Source organism: Dendrobates tinctorius, unplaced genomic scaffold (genome assembly GCF_039654945.1).
Source record: "Dendrobates tinctorius isolate UK_male_01 unplaced genomic scaffold, ASM3965494v1 ptg000016l, whole genome shotgun sequence".
Lineage (NCBI taxonomy): Eukaryota > Metazoa > Chordata > Amphibia > Anura > Dendrobatidae > Dendrobates > Dendrobates tinctorius.
The window spans coordinates 66,083,775-66,104,507 of record NW_027361684.1 but is presented as its reverse complement, the minus strand read 5'-3'; the positions used below and the strand labels follow the sequence as shown (position 1 = coordinate 66,104,507).

At 45.1% G+C, this 20,733-nt stretch overlaps 1 protein-coding gene across 1 annotated transcript in view; it reads right to left on the bottom strand.

The window, feature by feature from the left end:
* LOC141080603 (acetylserotonin O-methyltransferase-like) overlaps window positions 1-19,901 on the bottom strand; it is a 293,335-nt gene extending 273,434 nt beyond the window's left edge. The window contains exon 1 of the mRNA XM_073565940.1: window positions 19,796-19,901. Within this exon, the coding sequence (XP_073422041.1) occupies window positions 19,796-19,867 (72 nt within the window). The 5' untranslated portion in view covers window positions 19,868-19,901. The remainder of the gene's footprint in view (window positions 1-19,795) is intronic.
* Between the last annotated feature and the right edge of the window lie 832 nt (window positions 19,902-20,733).

The following is a 20,733-nucleotide window of genomic DNA, read 5'->3' as shown; positions in this document are numbered from 1 at the left end:
AATCTCTATCTTGCGCTTCTCTTTCAGTTTTTTTCTCTATAATTCTCATATTCCAATATTCATAAGGCATTAAAAAACTAACCAATTAGGTAAAGGATATTGAACTAGGCTTAATACAATTTCTGGTTCTAGAATTTTTCCATTGAATAATTTAACCCCTTTCTGTCATGTGACGTACTATCCCGTCCATGTGCCCTGGGACTTAATTCCCAGGGACGGGATAGTACGGCACAGCGATCAGCGGCGCCCACATGGTGAGCGCCGCTGATCGTAGCTGGGTGTCAGCTGATTATCACAGCTGACACCCGGCACAATGTGTCAGGGACAGTCACGGACCGCCCCCGACACGTTAACCCCTTGCACACCGCGATCAAACACGATCGCGGTGTACCGGGGTTAAAGGGAAGCATCGGCAGGGAGGGGGCTCCCTCCGTGCTTCCCTGAGCCCCCCACAGCAGCGCAATGTGCAGCGCTGCTGCGGGGGGCTCCATCCCTGCTGGTCCCAGAATCCAAGATGGCGACGGGGACCTGCAGGGAGCTGGCTTCCTCATGCCTGCAAAATGCAGGCAAGGAGGAAGCCTTGTGCAGTGCCTGTGATGTGACAGATCAGCGATCTGTCACATGACAGCTATGTCCCCCCTGGGACAATGTAATAAAGTTAAAAAAAAAGTGTAAAAATAATTTTTTTTAAAAATCGCTAAATACATTAAAAAAAATATATATATACCCTAATAAATTCATTTTTTGGAAATAAAAAAAAACAATAAAAGTACACATATTTGGTATCGCCGCGTCCGTAATGACGCGCCCTATAAAACTGTCCCATTAGTTAACCCCTTTAACTAACCCCTTAAAAAATAAAAAACGAAGCAAAAAATAATGATTTATTATCATACCGCCGAACAAAAAGTGCAATAACGCACGATCAAAAAGACACATATAAATATCCATGGTACCGCTGAAAACGACATCTTGACCCGCAAAAAAACAAGCCACCATACAGCATCATCAGCAAAAATATAAAAAAGTTATAGCTCGCAGAATAAAGCGATGCAAAAATAATTATTTTTTATATAAAATTGTTTTCATTGCTTAAAAGCGCCAAAACATAAAAAAAGACTTAAATGAGGTATCGCTGTAAACGTACTGACCTGAGGAATAAAAACGGTTTATCAATTTTACCGCAGGCGGAACGGTGTAAACACACCCCCCCAAAAGAAATTCATGAAACGCTGGTTTTTGTTCATTCTGCGTCCCAAAAATCGTAATAAAAAGCGATCAAAAGATGTCATATGCCCGAAAATGATACCAATAAAAACGTCAACTCGTCCCGCAAAAAATAAGACCTCAAATGACTCTGTGTGACAAAATATGGAAAAAATTATAGCTCTCAACATGTGGTGATGCAAAAACTATTTTTACAATAAAAAGCGTCTTTTAGCGTGCGACAGCTGCCAAAAATAAAAACCCGCCATAAATAGTAAGTCAAACCTCCCATTATCACCGCCTTAGTTAGGGAAAAATAATAACATTAAAAGAAAATGTATTTATTTCCATTTTACCATTAGGGTTAGGGTTAGGGGTGTGTTGGGTTAGGGTTGGAGTTATAATTGGGGGATTTCCACTGTTTGGGCACATCAGGGGCTCTCCAAAAGCAACATGACACCCGCAGACCATTCCATCAAAGTCTGCATTCCAAAACGTCACTACTTCCCTTCCGACCCCTGACGTGTGCCAAAAATGTCAAATGGCGCTGCTTCCCCTCCAAGCTCTGCCATGCGCCCAAATAGTGGTTTACCCCCACATGTGGGGTATCAGCGTAATCAAGACAAATTGCACAATAACTTTTAGGGTCCTGTTACCCTTGGAAAAATAAGAATTGAGGGTGAAAAGATCATTTTTGTGGAAAAAATATGATTTTTTAATTGTACCGCTGTACGTTACAAACTTCTGTGAAGCCCTTGGGGGTTTAAAGTTCTCACCACATATCTAGATAAGTTCCTTTGGGGTCTAGTTTCCAAAATGGTGTCATTTGTGGGGGGGTTTCCACTGTTTTGGTACATCAGGGGTTTTCCAATCGCGACATGGTGTCGGATCTCAATTCCAGCCAAAAAAGTAAAATGGCGCTGCTTCCCTTCTGAGCTCTGCCATGCACCCAAATAGTCGTTTACCCCCACATATGGGGTATCAGCGTACTCAGGACAAATTGCACAATAACTTTTAGGGTCCTGTTACCCTTGGGAAAATAAAAATTGGAGGTGAAAAGATCAATTTTGTGGCAAAAATCTAGATAAGTTCCTTGGGGGGGGTCTAGTTTCTAAAATGGGGTCATTTGTGGGAGGTTTCCACTGTTTAGGTACATCAGGGGCTCTCCAAATGTGACATAGCGTCTGATCTGAATTTCAGCCAATTTTGCATTGAAAAAGTCAAACAGCGCTCCTTCCCTTCTGAGCTCAGCCATGCGCCGAAACAGTGGTTCCCCCCACATATCAGGTATCAGTGTACTCAGGACAAACTGCACAATAACTTTTGCAGTCCAATTTCTCCAGTTACCCTTGGTAAAATAAAAAAATTGAACCTGAAATATTTTTTTGTGAAAAAAAGTTAAATGTTCATTTTTTTTTAAATATTCAAAAAATTCCTGTGAAGCACCTGAAGGGTTAATAAACTTCTTGAATGTGGTTTTGAGCACCTTAAGGGGTGCAGTTTTTAGAATGGTGTCACTTTTGGGTATTTTCTATCATATAGACCCCTCAAAGTGGCTTCAAATGTGATGTGGTCCGTAAAAATAAAATGGTGTTGCAAAAATGAGAAATCGCTGGTCAACTTTTAACCCTTATAACTAGAGTTGAGCGAAACGGGTCGAAAAAATTCAAAAGTCGCCGACTTTTGGCAAAGTCGGGTTTCATGAAACGAAACCCGACCCTAGGATGAGGTCGGCCACGAGGTCGGCGACTTACGCGCCAAAGTCGCGTTTCAAAAGTTTGTTTTGCGCTCTTTTTCAGCCAATCAGGATCCACGGACACTGTGGGCAATGTGATGACCTAGGCACGGGTCACCACCATCTTTCAGAAGGGCATGCAAGTGATTGGCTTGCTTTGGTGGGCGTCACAGGGGGTATAAAAGGGCGTGCACGCCGACCGCCATCTTACTTCTGCCGATCTTAGTATAGGGAGAGGTTGCTGCTGATTCTGTAGGGAGAGCGTTAGGCAGGGAAGAAGACCAAAAAACTGCTTCTGCTGCTAGCGATTTGGCCTGCACAACACACAAGTCACTGTGTGTGCAGTGCAAGGGGAGGCCATATTGTGGTGTATCAGTGGTGTTGGTTGTTGGGCTGCCTTTTAAGGCTTCCTGACACGCTGGCATTGCTGTTTACCCACTGCTCCGCAAACTGCTTTTTTAAAAGCAATCCAATCTCCCTTATCCTCTAGTCACTTTTGTCACAGCTGTGCCATCGAGCGTGTCACATAGCGCTCAGATATCAGTGGGCCTCACACAATCCACAAGTGTCCAGTGTCCAAAAGTGTACGCAGAGATTCAAAATCTCCATTATCCTCTCGTCACTTTGGTCACAGGCAGCTGTGCCATCGAGCGTGTCACATAGCGCTCAGATATCAGTGGGCCTCACACAATCCACAAGTGTCCAGTGTCCAAAAGTGTACGCAGAGATTCAAAATCTCCATTATCCTCTTGTCACTTTGGTCACAGGCAGCTGTGCCATCGAGCGTGTCACATAGCGCTCAGATATCAGTGGGCCTCACACAATCCACAAGTGTCCAGTGTCCAAAAGTGTACGCAGAGATTCAAAATCTCCATTATCCTCTCGTCACTTTGGTCACAGGCAGCTGTGCCATCGAGCGTGTCACATAGCGCTCAGATATCAGTGGGCCTCACACAATCCACAAGTGTCCAGTGTCCAAAAGTGTACGCAGAGATTCAAAATCTCCATTATCCTCTCGTCACTTTGGTCACAGGCAGCTGTGCCATCGAGCGTGTCACATAGCGCTCAGATATCAGTGGGCCTCACACAATCCACAAGTGTCCAGTGTCCAAAAGTGTACGCAGAGATTCAAAATCTCCATTATCCTCTCGTCACTTTGGTCACAGGCAGCTGTGCCACCGAGCGTGTCACATAGCGCTCAGATATCAGTGGGCCTCACACAATCCACAAGTGTCCAGTGTCCAAAAGTGTACGCAGAGATTCAAAATCTCCATTATCCTCTCGTCACTTTGGTCACAGGCAGCTGTGCCATCGAGCGTGTCACATAGCGCTCAGATATCAGTGGGCCTCACACAATCCACAAGTGTCCAGTGTCCAAAAGTGTACGCAGAGATTCAAAATCTCCATTATCCTCTCGTCACTTTGGTCACAGGCAGCTGTGCCATCGAGCGTGTCACATAGCGCTCAGATATCAGTGGGCCTCACACAATCCACAAGTGTCCAGTGTCCAAAAGTGTACGCAGAGATTCAAAATCTCCATTATCCTCTCGTCACTTTGGTCACAGGCAGCTGTGCCATCGAGCGTGTCACATAGCGCTCAGATATCAGTGGGCCTCACACAATCCACAAGTGTCCAGTGTCCAAAAGTGTGTGCAGAAATTCTAAATCTCCCCTGTCCTATAGACACCTTGTACCTTGTTTTACATTACTATATAGTTTGTTGGATTTTGTCTACATTTCTACCAAAAATGAGGAAGGCTGGTGGAAGAGGCCGTGGAATTGGGCGGGGGTTGGCAGCTGGTAATGATGGTGTTGGTGGTGGATCTGATGGTAGTGGCAAGAGCAAAATAGGACCGAATGCAGGAGGTGCTGACCCTGCGTCATCGTCTGGCTACATAAGGCCTCGAACGCTTAGTTTTCTAGGAGTTGGCAAACCGCTTTTAAAGGCAGAGCATCAGGAAAAAGTTTTGTCTTACATTGCTGACTCAGCCTCCAGCTCTATCGCCTCCTCTTCTTCAGTTGTAAAAAGTAAAAGCACTGAGTCGTCATTGGAGGCTCATGTTCATGAACCACACCTTTCCTTGTGTCCTTCACCCCAACCAAGATTGAAGGATGACACAGGCCATACTACTGATTACTCCATGGAGCTGTTTTCACATACCATGCCTGGATTATCAAGTCAAATGGTGAATTACCCAGGCCAAGATGAATCTGACATGGAGTGCACTGATGCACAGCCGCTGATGGATGATTCTGCTGGTACATTCACTCAGAGCACTACATTGTCCTCGCAGTGTACAGAGCCAGATTTTGACCCTGATGAGACTCAGGTGCCCCTTCCCGCACACTATACCACCATACACGGTGACACAGAGAAAGGTGCACATGACATAGAAGAGGAGGTGATGGATGACCCAGTTGTTGACCCAGATTGGCATCCATTGGGGGAAGAGGGTGCTGCTTCCAATAGCTCAGATGAGGAGCATCCACAGCAGACATCGACATCGCAACAGCTGTTATCTGGCAGGCCCGGAGCACTCCAAAGACAGGTTCCAAACATCAAAAGAGTTGCTGGACAGCTTGTCCAGAGGGTCAAAAGATCACAGCGTGCTAGGCCGCAAAATGTCTGCCAAAGTAGGAAGAGTGCAGTGTGGCACTTTTTTGAACAAAAACCTCATGATCAGGCCAAGGTTATCTGTAAGAAGTGCGCAAAGACCTTTAGCCGAGGGAAAAATCTGAAAAATTTGAATACCAGTTGCATGCTTAGACATTTAACCAGCATGCACTTGCAAGCGTGGACACAACACCAAACCTCAAGTGCCACATGTGCAACTGATCACAACGAAGGTAGTCAGCAACGCTACATTGTTTCCCCCACTGTAAGCCCACCGGTTAGCACAGCAGCAAATGTTGAGGTGTCGTTACAAGGCCACAGCAGTCAGGGAATCCCACTGTTATATCAACGAAAGACTGATTCTAGGCCATCAGAAAGAACACCAACTCCATCACCATCATCAACCCTCTCTCAGTCCGCCCTGTCCACCGCTACTTCCACCATATGCAGCTCTCAAGTCCAGCTCACCCTCCCAGACACTATGAGTAGGTCAAGAAAGTACTCAGTCTCTCATCTGCGTACACTGGGTTTGAACGTCCACATTGCCAAACTAATCTCGTTTGAGATGATGCCCTTTCGGTTGGTGGAAAGCACAGCTTTCCGTGAACTCATGGCCTATGCAGTACCACGCTATGACCTACCCAGTCACCACTTCTTCTCTCGCAAAGCCATCCCAGCCCTCCACCATCATGTGAAAGACCGCATTGTCCATGCACTCAAGCAGTCAGTGAGCGGAAAGGTGCACCTCACAACTGATGCATGGTCCAGTCGGCATGGCCAGGGCCGTTACGTGTCCATCACTGCACACTGGGTTAATGTGGTGGATGCAGGGTCCACAGGGGACAGCGGTGGTGGGACAGTGCTGCCTAGCCCACGGTATAGGAAACAGTTGGCTGTAGGCGTTCGACCCTCCTCCTCCTCCTCCTCCAGAAGCGAAAGCTCGTCCACAGAGCGCAGTCGTACGAGCACTCCATCTGCAGCTGCCACTGTTGCACACGATGTGTCCCCCTATCGAGCAGCTAGTGGAAAGCGTCAGCAGGCTGTGTTGCAGATAATGTGTTTGGGCAACAGACACACCGCCGAGGTGCTGGCCGAGTACTTGAAGCGACAAACTGAGTCATGGCTGGGCAGTGTACATCTTGAGGCAGGCAAGGTAGTTAGTGATAACGGCCGTAATTTTGTGGCAGCCATAGCCCTTTCAAAACTCAGCCACATACCTTGCTTGGCTCACACCTTGAACCTGGTGGTGCAGTGCTTCCTCAAAAATTATCCGGAGTTAACAGCCCTGCTCCAGAAGGTGCGAAGACTGTGCGCGCACATCCGCCGGTCGCCTGTACACTCCGTTCGTATGCAGAAGCTGCAGCGATTGCTCCGCCTTCCCAACCACCGCCTCATTATCGACATTGCAACAAGGTGGAACTCCACCCTGCACATGGTGGAGCGGCTGTGCGAGCAGAGGCAGGCCATAATGCATTTGTGGGAGGATACACGGCCAGGCACTTTGAGAGCAGACATGGAGTTGACAGACGTGCAGTGGTCGAAGCTGAAAGACCTTTGTAAAGTCCTTCAGTGTTTTGAGGAATGCACACGGCTGGTAAGCGCAGACGACGCCATCCTAAGCATGAGCATCCCACTTATGCGTCTGCTCATGCAAACTTTGACGCACCTTAAGGAGCAGGCGTCTGCAGCCAATGTTGATGAGGAGGAAGAGGAGGAGGGAATCCTTGATGACATTCAGCCATTGTCTGCTCAGTGACCTCTCCTGGACGAGGTGGAGGAAGAAGAGGAGGAGGAGGAGGAGAATGATGGGGATGATTACTTAGGGGAGGAGGATGCATCTCGTGGGGCAAGTGAAAATGTTGGCGTGGCAAGGTCTGGTACAGGGTTTGTGCGTGACTGGAGGGATGTGGATTTGCCAGAAAGTGCTCCTCCACCCAGCACTCGCAGTGCATCATTGACACCGGGAACATTGGCCCACATGTCAGATTATGCCTTGCGGATCCTAAAAAGGGACCCCCGCATTGCCAAAATGATGAACGATGACGACTACTGGTTGGCCAGCATCCTGGATCCACGCTATAAAGGCAAATTACAAAACATCATGCCACAGGAGAACCTTGACCTAATATTGGCTAATAAACAAGCAACTCTGGTAAATCGGTTGCTTGAGGCATTCCCAGCACACAGCAGCGGTGATGGTTCTCACACGAGCCGTACGGGGCGGGGGCAGCTTGGCAGAGGTGTTCGTGGTGCACACAGCAGAAGTGGCGTTGGAGACAGGGGTTTCATGACAATGTTGTGGACTGATTTTTCAAATACCGCTCACACAACTGGTAATACTGCATCGATGGAAAGTGACAGGAGACAGCAGTTGTCAACTATGGTTACAAACTACTTTTCCTCCCATATCGATGTTCTCCCACACAGGTCATTCCCCTTTGACTATTGGGCCGCTAAACTGGACACCTGGCCTGAATTGGCCCAATATGCCTTACAGGAGCTCGCTTGCCCAGCTGCAAGTGTGCTATCGGAAAGAGTCTTCAGTGCAGCTGGATCAATCCTGACAGAAAAAAGGACCCGTCTGTCAACCCAAAATGTGGATGATCTAACCTTCATTAAAATGAACCACGCATGGGTTTCCAAGGATTTTGTCCCACCTTCCCCTGATGACACATAGGGTGACAGAAAAATGGCTTGCTTTGGTCCACCTCTTCCTGGTACTTCACCTATTTCGCCTTTTGCATCAGCTGAATGTCCAACATCAACATATGCCACTTTCTAAAACTCCCTAACTGTGCTGCCTCCCCCCCATGGCCGGGGTAACCACCTAGCGCACGACACCGTGCGAGTGCCGTTGCCCTGGACAGGTGGGTAGGCCGACTCTTGGGCGCGGGCACTGGCACAGGGTCCCTCATAGTGCAATCAAGTGTCTCTGACGGTGGTGGTGCACACCCGCCGTCAGACACACCGCTGTACTATGAGGGGCCCAGTGCCAGTACCGACGCCCAAGAGTGGGCCCCCCTTGCTTGGCCAGGGCCCCAGCATTTGCAATCTTTACCTCTCCCTGCTCCTCCGCTGTGTAATCTGGGCCGTCAAATCCATACTGTGCCTGACACCGTCTGAGCCTGCCTCCTGAGACATATATTTTGAATGTGTACGCTATCCATACATGTTATCCGGGGATACGGTACCCTTTCTAACCTTTGTGCAATCACGTGCAATCCATACTGGGCCTAACACCGTCTGAGCCTGCCTCATGCTGTATAGACATATATTTTGAATGTGTACGCTATCCATACATGTTATCCAGGGATAAGGTACCCTTTCTAACCTTTGTGCAATGACGTGCAATCCAAACTGGGCCTAACACCGTCTGAGCCTGCCTCATGCTGTATAGACATATATTTTGAATGTGTACGCTATCCATACATGTTATCCGGGGATACGGTACCCTTTCTAACCTTTGTGCAATCACGTGCAATCCATACTGGGCCTAACACCGTCTGAGCCTGCCTCATGCCGTATAGACATATATTTTGAATGTGTACGCTATCCATACATGTTATCCAGGGATACGGTACCCTTTCTAACCTTTGTGCAATGACGTGCAATCCATACTGGGCCTAACACCGTCTGAGCCTGCCTCATGCTGTATAGACATATATTTTGAATGTGTACGCTATCCATACTTGTTATCCGGGGATACGGTACCCTTTCTAACCTTTGTGCAATCACGTGCAATCCATACTGGGCCTAACACCGTCTGAGCCTGCCTCATGCTGTATAGACATATATTTTGAATGTGTACGCTATCCATACATGTTATCCAGGGATACGGTACCCTTTCTAACCTTTGTGCAATGACGTGCAATCCATACTGGGCCTAACACCGTCTGAGCCTGCCTCATGCTGTATAGACATATATTTTGAATGTGTACGCTATCCATACATGTTATCCAGGGATACGGTACCCTTTCTAACCTTTGTGCAATCACGTGCAATCCATACTGGGCCTAACACCGTCTGAGCCTGCCTCATGCTGTATAGACATATATTTTGAATGTGTACGCTATCCATACATGTTATCCAGGGATACGGTACCCTTTCTAACCTTTGTGCAATGACGTGCAATCCATACTGGGCCTAACACCGTCTGAGCCTGCCTCATGCTGTATAGACATATATTTTGAATGTGTACGCTATCCATACATGTTAACCAGGGATACTGTACCCTTTCTAACCTTTGTGCAATGACGTGCAATCCATACTGGGCCTAACACCGTCTGAGCCTGCCTCATGCTGTATAGACATATATTTTGAATGTGTACGCTATCCATACATGTTATCCGGGGATACGGTACCCTTTCTAACCTTTGTGCAATCACGTGCAATCCATACTGGGCCTAACACTGTCTGAGCCTGCCTCATGCTGTATAGACATATATTTTGAATGTGTACGCTATCCATACATGTTATCCAGGGATACGGTACCCTTTCTAACCTTTGTGCAATGACGTGCAATCCATACTGGGCCTAACACCGTCTGAGCCTGCCTCATGCTGTATAGACATAAATTTTGAGTGTGTACGCTATCCATACATGTTATCCAGGGATACGGTACCCTTTCTAACCTTTGTGCAATCACGTGCAATCCATACTGGGCCTAACACCGTTTGAGCCTGCCTCATGCTGTATAGACATATATTTTGAATGTGTACGCTATCCATACATGTTATCCAGGGATACGGTACCCTTTCTAACCTTTGTGCAATGACGTGCAATCCATACTGGGCCTAACACCGTCTGAGCCTGCCTCATGCTGTATAGACATATATTTTGAATGTTTACGCTATCCATACATGTTATCCGGGGATACAGTACCCTTTCTAACCTTTGTGCAATCGCGTGCAATCCATATTGGGCCTAACACCGTCTGAGCCTGCCTCATGCTGTATAGACATATATTTTGAATGTGTACGCTATCCATACATGTTATCCAGGGATACGGTACCCTTTCTAACCTTTGTGCAATGACGTGCAATCCATACTGGACCTAACACAGTCTGAGCCTGCCTCATGCTGTATAGACATATATTTTGAATGTGTACGCTATCCATACATGTTATCCGGGGATACGGTACCCTTTCTAACCTTTGTGCAATCATGTGCAATCCATACTGGGCCTAACACCGTCTGAGCCTGCCTCATGCTGTATAGACATATATTTTGAATGTGTACGCTATCCATACATGTTATCCAGGGATACGGTACCCTTTCTAACCTTTGTGCAATGACGTGCAATCCATACTGGGCCTAACACCGTCTGAGCCTGCCTCATGCTGTATAGACATATATTTTGAATGTGTACGCTATCCATACATGTTATCCAGGGATACGGTACCCTTTCTAACCTTTGTGCAATGACGTGCAATCCATACTGGGCGTGAGAACGGCTGGCGAGCTGTTAAGCAAGCTACAGCACCTGTCCAGACAAGTACAGGGATTCCCTAGCGAGGAGACTTATTTGATTGTTTTCAATGTTGGGACAGCAATTTTTGGGGAGCACTATACTCTGGAGAATGATAGATGGGGCCCACCATACACTGGAACATTCCAAAGGTGGACATCAGACACTGGAGCAGCATTTACAGGGCCCATTATACACTAGAGCATTAGAAATGGGGCCCATTATGTTTGGAGCATTATTTGGGCCCATAAGACAGTGGAGCTTCATCCATGGGGACCAACATATACTGTAGCATTATGTGGAGCTCATCATATACTGTTTCAAACATTATATGGGACCAATGATTCTGTTTGGAGAAATAGATGGGCCTCGTCATGAGATGTAAAAAGTGAGGTATTTTTCATTGTACTATACCGCTATTTATCTGCCGTATCGGAGCATGATGAGTTGTGGTATGTGTTAAAGGGGCGCTCTTTCGCCCAGGGCACATGAAAACCTGCAGCCAGCCCTCCCCCCCCACAACTTTAGCCAAATAACCCCCATTTTTCAGTGCGTAACTTATATTATGAAGTTAATTAAGGTTGACAAGCTTAAGTAAGAAGAATTGATGCTTTTGGCATTCAAATGGGCACTGTAGGTGTGTTTCCTGTCCTCCTCTCACTGCCGACTTTTATTCCCCATTGACTTACATTGGGTTTCGTGTTTCGGGACGACCCCGACTTTTCCCTATAATCGGACGATCTTGCTCGACCCGACTTTTGGAAAAGTCGGGTTTCACGAAACGAAACGCGACCCTAAAAAACCAAAAGTCGCTCAACTCTACTTATAACTTCCTAACAGAAAAAAATTTTCGTTCCAAAATTGTGCTGATGTAATGTAAACATGTGGGAAATGTTACTTATTAAGTTTTTTGTGTGCCGTATCTCTGTGATTTAAGGGCATAAAAATTCAAAGTTGGAAAATTGCAAAATTTTTGCCAAATTTCCATTTTTTTCACAAATAAACGCAAGTTATATGAATGAAATTTTACCACTATCATGAAGTACAATATGTCATGAGAAAACAATGTCAGAATCACCGGGATCCATGGAAGCATTTCAGAGTTAATACCTCATAAAGGGACAGTGGTCAGAATTGTAAAAATAGGCCCGGTCATGAACGTGCAAACCACCCGTGGGGGTTAAGGGGTTAAAGGAATGGTTACAGATTAGATCAGTTATAAAAGGCCCTCTTTTTCATCATTTAGGCTATGTACCCACGTGAAGGACGCTTGGCATTTGCCACAGAACACCAGGAATGGCAAATTCGCCACTGGCGCCCTGTGCTCTTCATAAATGAAAGCTGGTTCACACTGAGCACATGTGACAGACTCTGGAGACACCGTGGAGAGCAATCTGCTGCCTGCAACATCCTTCAGCATGACCAGTTTGGCAGTGGGTCAGTAATGGTGTGGGGTGGCATTTCTTTGGAGGGCTGCACGGTGTTTCACTGTGAGCACAACCCCCATCTGTGGACGTTGGGCACTCAGACCATCCTCATGGAGTCGGTTTCTAACCGCTTTTTCAGACACATGCACATTTGTGGCCTGCTGAAGGTCATTTTGCAGAAGTTTGATTTACTTGGAGTTATATTCTGTTGTTTAAGTGTTCCCTTTATTTTTTTCAGCAGTGTATATTCAGTAAATACACTCAATACTTGGTCGGGGCTCCTTTGGCATGAATTACTGCATCCATGCGTGGAGGCAATCAGCCTGTGGCACTGCTGAGGTGCTATGGAAGCCCAGGTGCCAAGTCCTGCTGGAGAATTAAATTTCCATCTCCAAAAAGCTTGTCAGCAGATGGAAGCATGAAGTGCTCTAAAATGTCTTGGTAGATGGCTGAACTGACTTTGGTCTTGATAAAACACAGTGGACCTATACTAGCAGATGACATGGTTCCCCAAACCATCACTGACTGTGGAATCTTCAAACTAGACCTCAAGCAGCTTGGATTGTCTGTCACTCCACTCTTCAATCAGACTCTGGGACCTTGCTTTCCAAGGACTAGTGTGAAGTATCCACAATCAATGATGGTTTCGGGAGCCTTGTTATCTGCTGGTGTAGGTCCACTGTGTTTTATCAAGACCAAAGTCAGGGCTGCCGTGTACCAGGAAATTTTAGAGCACTTCATGTTTCCGTCTGCCGACAAGCTTTTTGGAGATGGAAATTTAATTCTCCAGTAGGACTTGGCACCTGTCCATACTGCCAAAAGTAACAATTCCTGGTTTAAAAACAACAGTATCACTGTGTTTGATTGGCCAGCAAACTGTGTCTAACCTTAACCCCATAGAGAATCTATGGAGTATTGTCAAGAGAAAGATGAGCGACACCAGACCCAACAATGCAGACGAGCTGAAGGCTGCTGTCAAAGAAATGTGGGCTTGCCATAACACCTCAGCAGTGCCACAGGCTGATTGCCTCCATGCCCCGCCGCATGGATGCAGTAATTGATGCAAAAGGAGCCCCGACCAAGTATTGAGCGCATTTACTGAACATACATTTCAGTAGGCCAACATTTCGCATTTTAAAATCATTTTTTCAAGCAGATCTTATAAAGTATTCTAATTTACTGAGAAAATGACTTTTGCATTTTCATTGGCTGTAAGCCATAATCAGCGTCGGACTGGAGCACCTTGGGCCCACCAGAGAAAATCATTCTTGGGGCCCACTATGTAGTTACATAGAGATAAATACAAGACCACCAATTGTGCGGTAAAACACGCTAATATCCGGGTATAATATAAGGTAGTACAAATCTTAATTATGTAGCAGGAGTTGGGGTAGCCTCCCTCATAGAATATAAAGCAGCCCCCTCAAATAGTATAATGCAGCCTCCTCATAGAATATAATGCAGCCATTTCATAGAATATAATGTTGCCCCCCTCATAGGGTATAATGCTGCCCCCTCATAAGGTATAATGCACCCCCTCATAGGGTATAACGCTACCTCCTCATAGGGTATAATGCTGCCTCCTCATAGGGTATAATGCACCACCTCATAGGGTACAATGCACCCCCTCATAGGGTATAATGCTGCCCCCTCATATGGTATAACGCTGCCCCCTCATATGGTATAACGCTGCCCCCTCATAGGGTATAATGCACCACCTCATAGGGTATAATGCTGCCCCCTCATAGGGTATAACGCTGCCTCCTCATAGGGTATAATGCTGCCCCTTAATAGGGTATAATGCTGCCCCTCATAGGGTATAATGCACCCCTTCATAGGGTATAATGCTGCCCCCTCATAGGTTATAACGCTGCCTCCTCATAGGGTATAATGCACCCCCTCATAGGGTATAATGCTGCTCCCTAATAGAGTATAATGCTGCTCCCTCATAGGGTATAATGCACCCCTCATAGAATATAATGCTGCCCCCCTCAAAGGGTATAATACACCCCCTCATAGGGTATAAAGCGGCCCCCCCTCATAGGATATAATGCTGCCCCCCTCATAGGGTATAATGCTGCCCCCACTCATAGGGTATAACGCACCCCCTCATAGGGTATAACACACCCCCTCATAGGGTATAACACACCCCCTCATAGTGTATAATGCTGCCTCCCCTCATAGGGTATAATGCTGCCCCCCCTCATAGGGTGTAATGCTTTTATATAGAGATAGATAGAGAGATATATAGATAGATAGATATTGGATAAATAGTTAGCTCTATGGATAGATAGATAGATAGATAGATAGATAGATAGATAGATAGATTTAGAGATAGATAGAGAGATATAGAGATAGATAGATAGATAGAGAGATATAGAAATAGCTAGATAGATAGATAGACAGATAGATAGATAGATAGATAGATAGTAACATAGTTAGAAAGGCCGAAAAAAGACATTAATCCATCCAGTTCAGCCTATAAAATTCTGTCAGAATAAATCCCCAGATCTACGTCCTTCTAAAGAACCTAACAATAACTGTAAGATACAATATTGTTACGCTCCAGGAAGACATCCAGGCCTCTCTTGAACCCTTCGACTGAGTTCGCCATCACCACCTCCTCAGGCAGGGAATTCCAGATTCTCACTGCCCTAACTGTAAAGAATCCTCTTCTATGTTGGTGGAAAAACCTTTTCTCCTCCAGACGCAGAGAATGCCCCCTTGTGACCGTCACCTTCCTTGGTATAAACAGATCCTCGGAGAGATATTTGTATTTTCCCCTTATATACTTATACATGGTTATTAGATCGCCCCTCAGTCATATTTTTTCTAGACTAAATAATCCTAATTTTGCTAATCTCTGTGGGTATTGTAGTTCCCCCATCCCCTTTATTAATTTTGTTGCCCTCCTTTTTACCCGCTCTAGTTCCATTATATCCTTCCTGAGCACCAGTGCCCAAAACTGTACACAGTACTCCAGTACTCCATGTGCGGTCTAACCAGAGATTTGTACAGAGGCAGTATAATGCTCTCATCATGTGTATCCAGACCTCTTTTAATGCACCCCATGATCCTGTTTGCTTTGGCTGCTCCAGGTAAGTTTATCATTAACTAGGATCCAAAAGTCCTTCTCCATGTCAGATTTACCCAGTGGTTTACCGTTAAGTGTGTAATGGTGATATTGATTGCTTCTTCCCATGTGTATAACCTTATATTTATCATTGTTAAACCGCATCTGCCAACTTTCGGCTCAAGTTCCCAACTTATCCAGATCCATCTGTAGCAGAATACTATCTTCTCTTGTATTGACTGCTTTACATAGTTTTGTATCATCTGCAAATATCGATATTTTACTGTACAAACCTTCTACCAGATCGTTAATAAATATGTTGAAGAGAATAGGTCCCAACACCGACCCCTGCGGTACCCCACTGGTCACAGCCACCCAGCTAGAGAATATACCATTTATAACCACCCTCTGCTTTCTATTACTAAGCCAGTTACTTACCCATTTACACACATTTTCCCCCAGACCCAGCATTCACATTTTGTGTACCAACCTCTTGTGTGGCACGATATCAAACGCTTTGGAAAAATCAAGATATACCACGTCCAATGACTCACCTTGGTCCTGTCTATAGCTTACCTCTTCATAAAAGCTGATTAGATTGGTTTGACAGGAGCGATTCCTCATAAACCCATGATGATTTGGTGTTAAACAGTTATTCTCATTGAGATAATCCAGAATAACATCCCTGAGAAACCCTTCAAATATTTTACCAACAATAGAGGTTAGACTTACTGGCCTATAATTTCGAATATAATATAATATATAATAGATAGATATATAGATAGATATAGATAGATATATATATATATATAATAGATAGAGATAGATGGATAGATAGATATAGAGATATAAAAATACAAAACACAATACTCACTTCTCCTCCTCGCTTCCACGATGATTGCGGCAGCCGGCTTCAGTGTCAGGAGCTGCCCCCTCTGCCAGACATACAGCGGGTGCGCGGGTGCGCGATGTAGTGATGTCATCGCGCATCGGCTGTGTGAGTCAGCAGAGGGGACTGATGGGAGAGAGAGCGGTGTCATCTGACGCTCTCTCCCATTACAATTGAGGGCGGCACCGGCCTTCACTTACTGCCGCATACCGACTTACTTGGCTGGGGGGCGGGGCCCCTGGGGGAGAGCGGAGTGCAGACCATGAAATGATATTCACTGCTTCCCACGCCCATGTGGGCGTGGGAAGCAGTGAATATTCATTTCCCTTTAGCAGCGGGGACAGGGGCTCCTGGCTGCTGCTCTGCTGGCACAGGGCCCCCATTAGCAGCTGTGTGGTGTGCCGCTATTAGCGCCACACCACTGACTGGGGCCCCTGGAGCAGCGGGGCCCTAGGCAACTGCTGGCCCTGTATGCCAGCAGGTGCCAGGGCCCAGGGCCCACCGGAGAATTCTCCAGTTCTCCGGTGGGCCAGTCCAACACTGGCCATAATCATCAATATTAACAAAAAATAAAGACCTGAAATAGATCACTCTGTTTGTAATGACTCTATATAATTTATGAATTTCACTTTTTTTTTGAAGAACTGAAATAAATTAACTTTTTGATTATATTCTAATTTTGTGAGATGCTCCTGTATAGTAGTATAGCAATTCTCGTGGTAAAACATATTACTCCTCATAAACCACAACAGAATACTGCTCATAGAAAGAACAGGTATACACTAATAGTCGAATTGCAAAAGTTAGAAGCAAAATATTCACTCGCCAAATAAACCAGTTGTGTAATACTGTGAATCAGAGCTTTGTCCCTCTGACCTGACATGTCCTCTGAAGGCTGGGCGAAACGAATATCAGGGCAGAGGGACATGGCTCTCACTCACAGTATGACACAAGTGGTTTATTTGGTGAGTGAATATTTTAATATTTAACGAAGACAAAACATTAGTGTCAGCAATAGGCAATTATAATCTTTCATCCGCTACAATGAGCAACCTCCAACCACAACAATACAGAGATCATGTATTTTCTATGCATATAGTATTAGAACCTGTGTCCCTCCTTTCATCTCCTTTTTCTGAGTTTTTTAAAAACATTTTTCAATAAAATATCTATTTTATTACTCATATGGCTTTCACTTCATTGTATACTGGGTAAGACATAGACCTAGTTTATAAATATAAGAAAAACACTTTGTAAAATCCGTGTGTTTCTGCTTGTGCTTTTTACCATTCATTTGAAGGCATGAAAAACCCAGTAGAAATGCTGAAAGAATTGACATGCTGCTGATTTAAAAAAGCAAAACAAAAATAAAACTACTTTGATTGTGGATTTAAACTAAGAAAAAATAAGCCTCAGGTGCATGAGATTTCAGAAGTTTTATTCACTTTGCTGGTCCTGTAAAATACTCCACAGTAAAAAAAAGTACTGTGTGAACAAGCCTTAAAGGGAACCTGTCACCCCCCCAGGGCGTAAAGAGCCACCTTCAGCAGCACTAAGGCTGCACTCTGTGAAGGTGGCTCTTCCGTTTCTGACCCCCAGGAACGCCGAAATATCGACTTTTATAAATAGCTCCTCATACCTGTAATGTGTCCCATAGGTATGGTGTGTCCCCCCGTATCAGTCGCCTACCATCCGTCCATCATGCCTGTGTCTGGGCACCGCCCACCATCCGTCCATCATGATCCCCCTGTGTGTTGCTGCCTCCTCCTGTTTTGAATGCCGGAGCCTCCGCTGTGACAAGAGTTCTCGGGCATGCGCAATGCGCGCTGCCCGAGAACCGTCATCAGGCTATTGCGCCTGCATGTTGCGAAGGCCCCAGATCCCGACACACAGTGTGTTATGATGTATTCACACTGCAGGGCTGGGGCCTCCGCAACATGCAGGCACAATAGCCGGGTATCAGTTCTCGGGCAGCGCACACTGCGCATGCCCGAGAACTCTTGTCACAGTGGAGGCGCCGGCATTCAAAACAGGAGGAGGCAGCAACGCACAGGGGGATCATGATGGACGGATGGTGGGCGGTGCCCAGGCACAGGCATGATAGGCGGCTGATACAGGGGGACACACCATACCAGTGGGACATATTACAGGTATGAGGAGCTATTTATAAAAGTCGATATTTCAGCGTTACTGGGGGACAAAAACGGAAGTGCCACATAATGCAGCCTTAGAGCTTCTGAAGGTGGCTCTTTAACTTAAAAACGCCCTGGGGGGGGTGACAGGTTCCCTTTAAGACTAGTACAAGGCTGATTTTAAATTTTTCAAAATAAAGAAAACTAAAATAGAAAACTACAACCCCTCTGCTATTTTGCCATGACGGACTATCTTCATACCCTTACAACATTTCTGATGTTCAGCACATGTTTTGTTATTTACGCATGTGAACTAATATGAAAGTCTAACTTTGATAAAGGCTGTGAGCTGGGTGTTAATATCACATTTCCATTATTCTTTATAAATAATGGTATAATCCATATATCGTACAATATATAGATTATAATTATTATACCCTGATGAACAATAAAAAAATTATATGATGGTAGCAAGACAGCCAGAAAAATGTATCTAAATACTTTTACACCCAAAAAGATTAAAGTATTCTAAGGCGACAGTCACAGTATTGATATTCTATCACTCTAGAAAATCTGAGTTTGATCCAATTTTCTCAGATGTGAAAAAAAAGTCTCCATCTTCTCCATTTTGTCCGTCCATGAAAATTCAACCACACTCAGATGCCATCTGGACAGACCCATAGACATGAATGGCTGAGTGCGATCTGTTAATGAGTTGCAACTTGTGAATGGTGCGATCATCTCCTTGGATGGACCCGGTCCCAGGAAAAAAAAAAAATTTGGACATGACCGGAAAAATGCTATCCATCAAAATGACGGATAGCACTTGTCCGTTTTTTTTTTTATCAATAGGAAGACCTTAGCCTAAGAATGATGCCTTTATAGGCTAACCAGAAAAATATATTTGCAAGCTGTATGTCTGAGTACTTCGTTTGTAAAGTTATCTAATGAAGAAGCCTCTGTGCTCCTAAAACTATATTTTTTCTGGTTAGCCAATAGAGGTATCACTCCTAAAACACTTTTGCCTTTTTGAGCATAGATGTATTTAAATTATTATACCCTGAATGTATTATTTATCATACATTACGTTATCATGTATTACTTTATCATGTATTGATTTACTATGCATTTCTTTCTAGTGTATTCTGCATTTACTCTAAGACGGAGTATGTAAAAACTTCTAAAGTTAAAGTTTCCACAGACAAATCTTTAAATCCGTTGAATATCTGCACAAATACAACTGAAGTCTTACCTTTGAGACTAAAAAGCCATAGGCATAGTCAAGAAGTTTCTGAGGGTATTCGAGTTCTTCAGAGGAGCACATGTTGGTGTGATGATGTACAACAGCTCAGTCGGCTTTTATAAGCTTCCTTCCAACTGAGAGGTGTTACTCCAGAGGACTTAGCAGGGCTCAGACAATTGCTTTCTCATCTGACCTACTTATGAGGCACTTAAAGTAGAGACATAAGAACCTTCAGCATATGGAAAATGCAAATTACTTCTATACTTTTACTCCAATTAATTTGCAGTCGAATTATAACATTACTGACTACATACGGTTGTTTTCAGATGTGCTGGTTTTGTGTCAATTTTCTGCAGCAGTTGTTTTACATGACCGCATATGGCGACTCCAGTTTTTCTCTCTTCTCCCAAAACCTCCCCGACTCCTAGTATCCCCTACTCTTAAAATAACACAGACTACCATTTTTTTCTTTGGATAATTTTGGCCACAGCGGCCAATTTTATTAACAAACAATAAACATTAACAATAAACATCCAAATATTAAATGCAAATAATATGAGGGGAGGGGTCTTGGAGCTAAAAAGATCTGGCTATAAAACCTTTTTGGCCCAAAACCAAAAACTCAACCACCATGTTACCCTCAGTCGTCCATCCCAGCTCAAGGGAACCGTAACTCCCGTTCCGGGAGACTCACCACCAGAGCTCCCGAGGTAAAAACCCCGTCCAGAGCCCATAACCAAAAAGCCAGATCCCCCATACCATTTTTAAAACTGTCGGGAATATTACTTCCAACTCCTTCCCCGACCGATCACCGTCAACTCCAAGAACCCCACCCCCCGCCAACCACGAACAGCCCTGACCACCTCAGGCTCGTGAGTGCCCCAAAACCACCAAGGCCCTCTCGATTCCCTCCTGTATTGCCAATGCCCACAGGTCAATGCCGATAG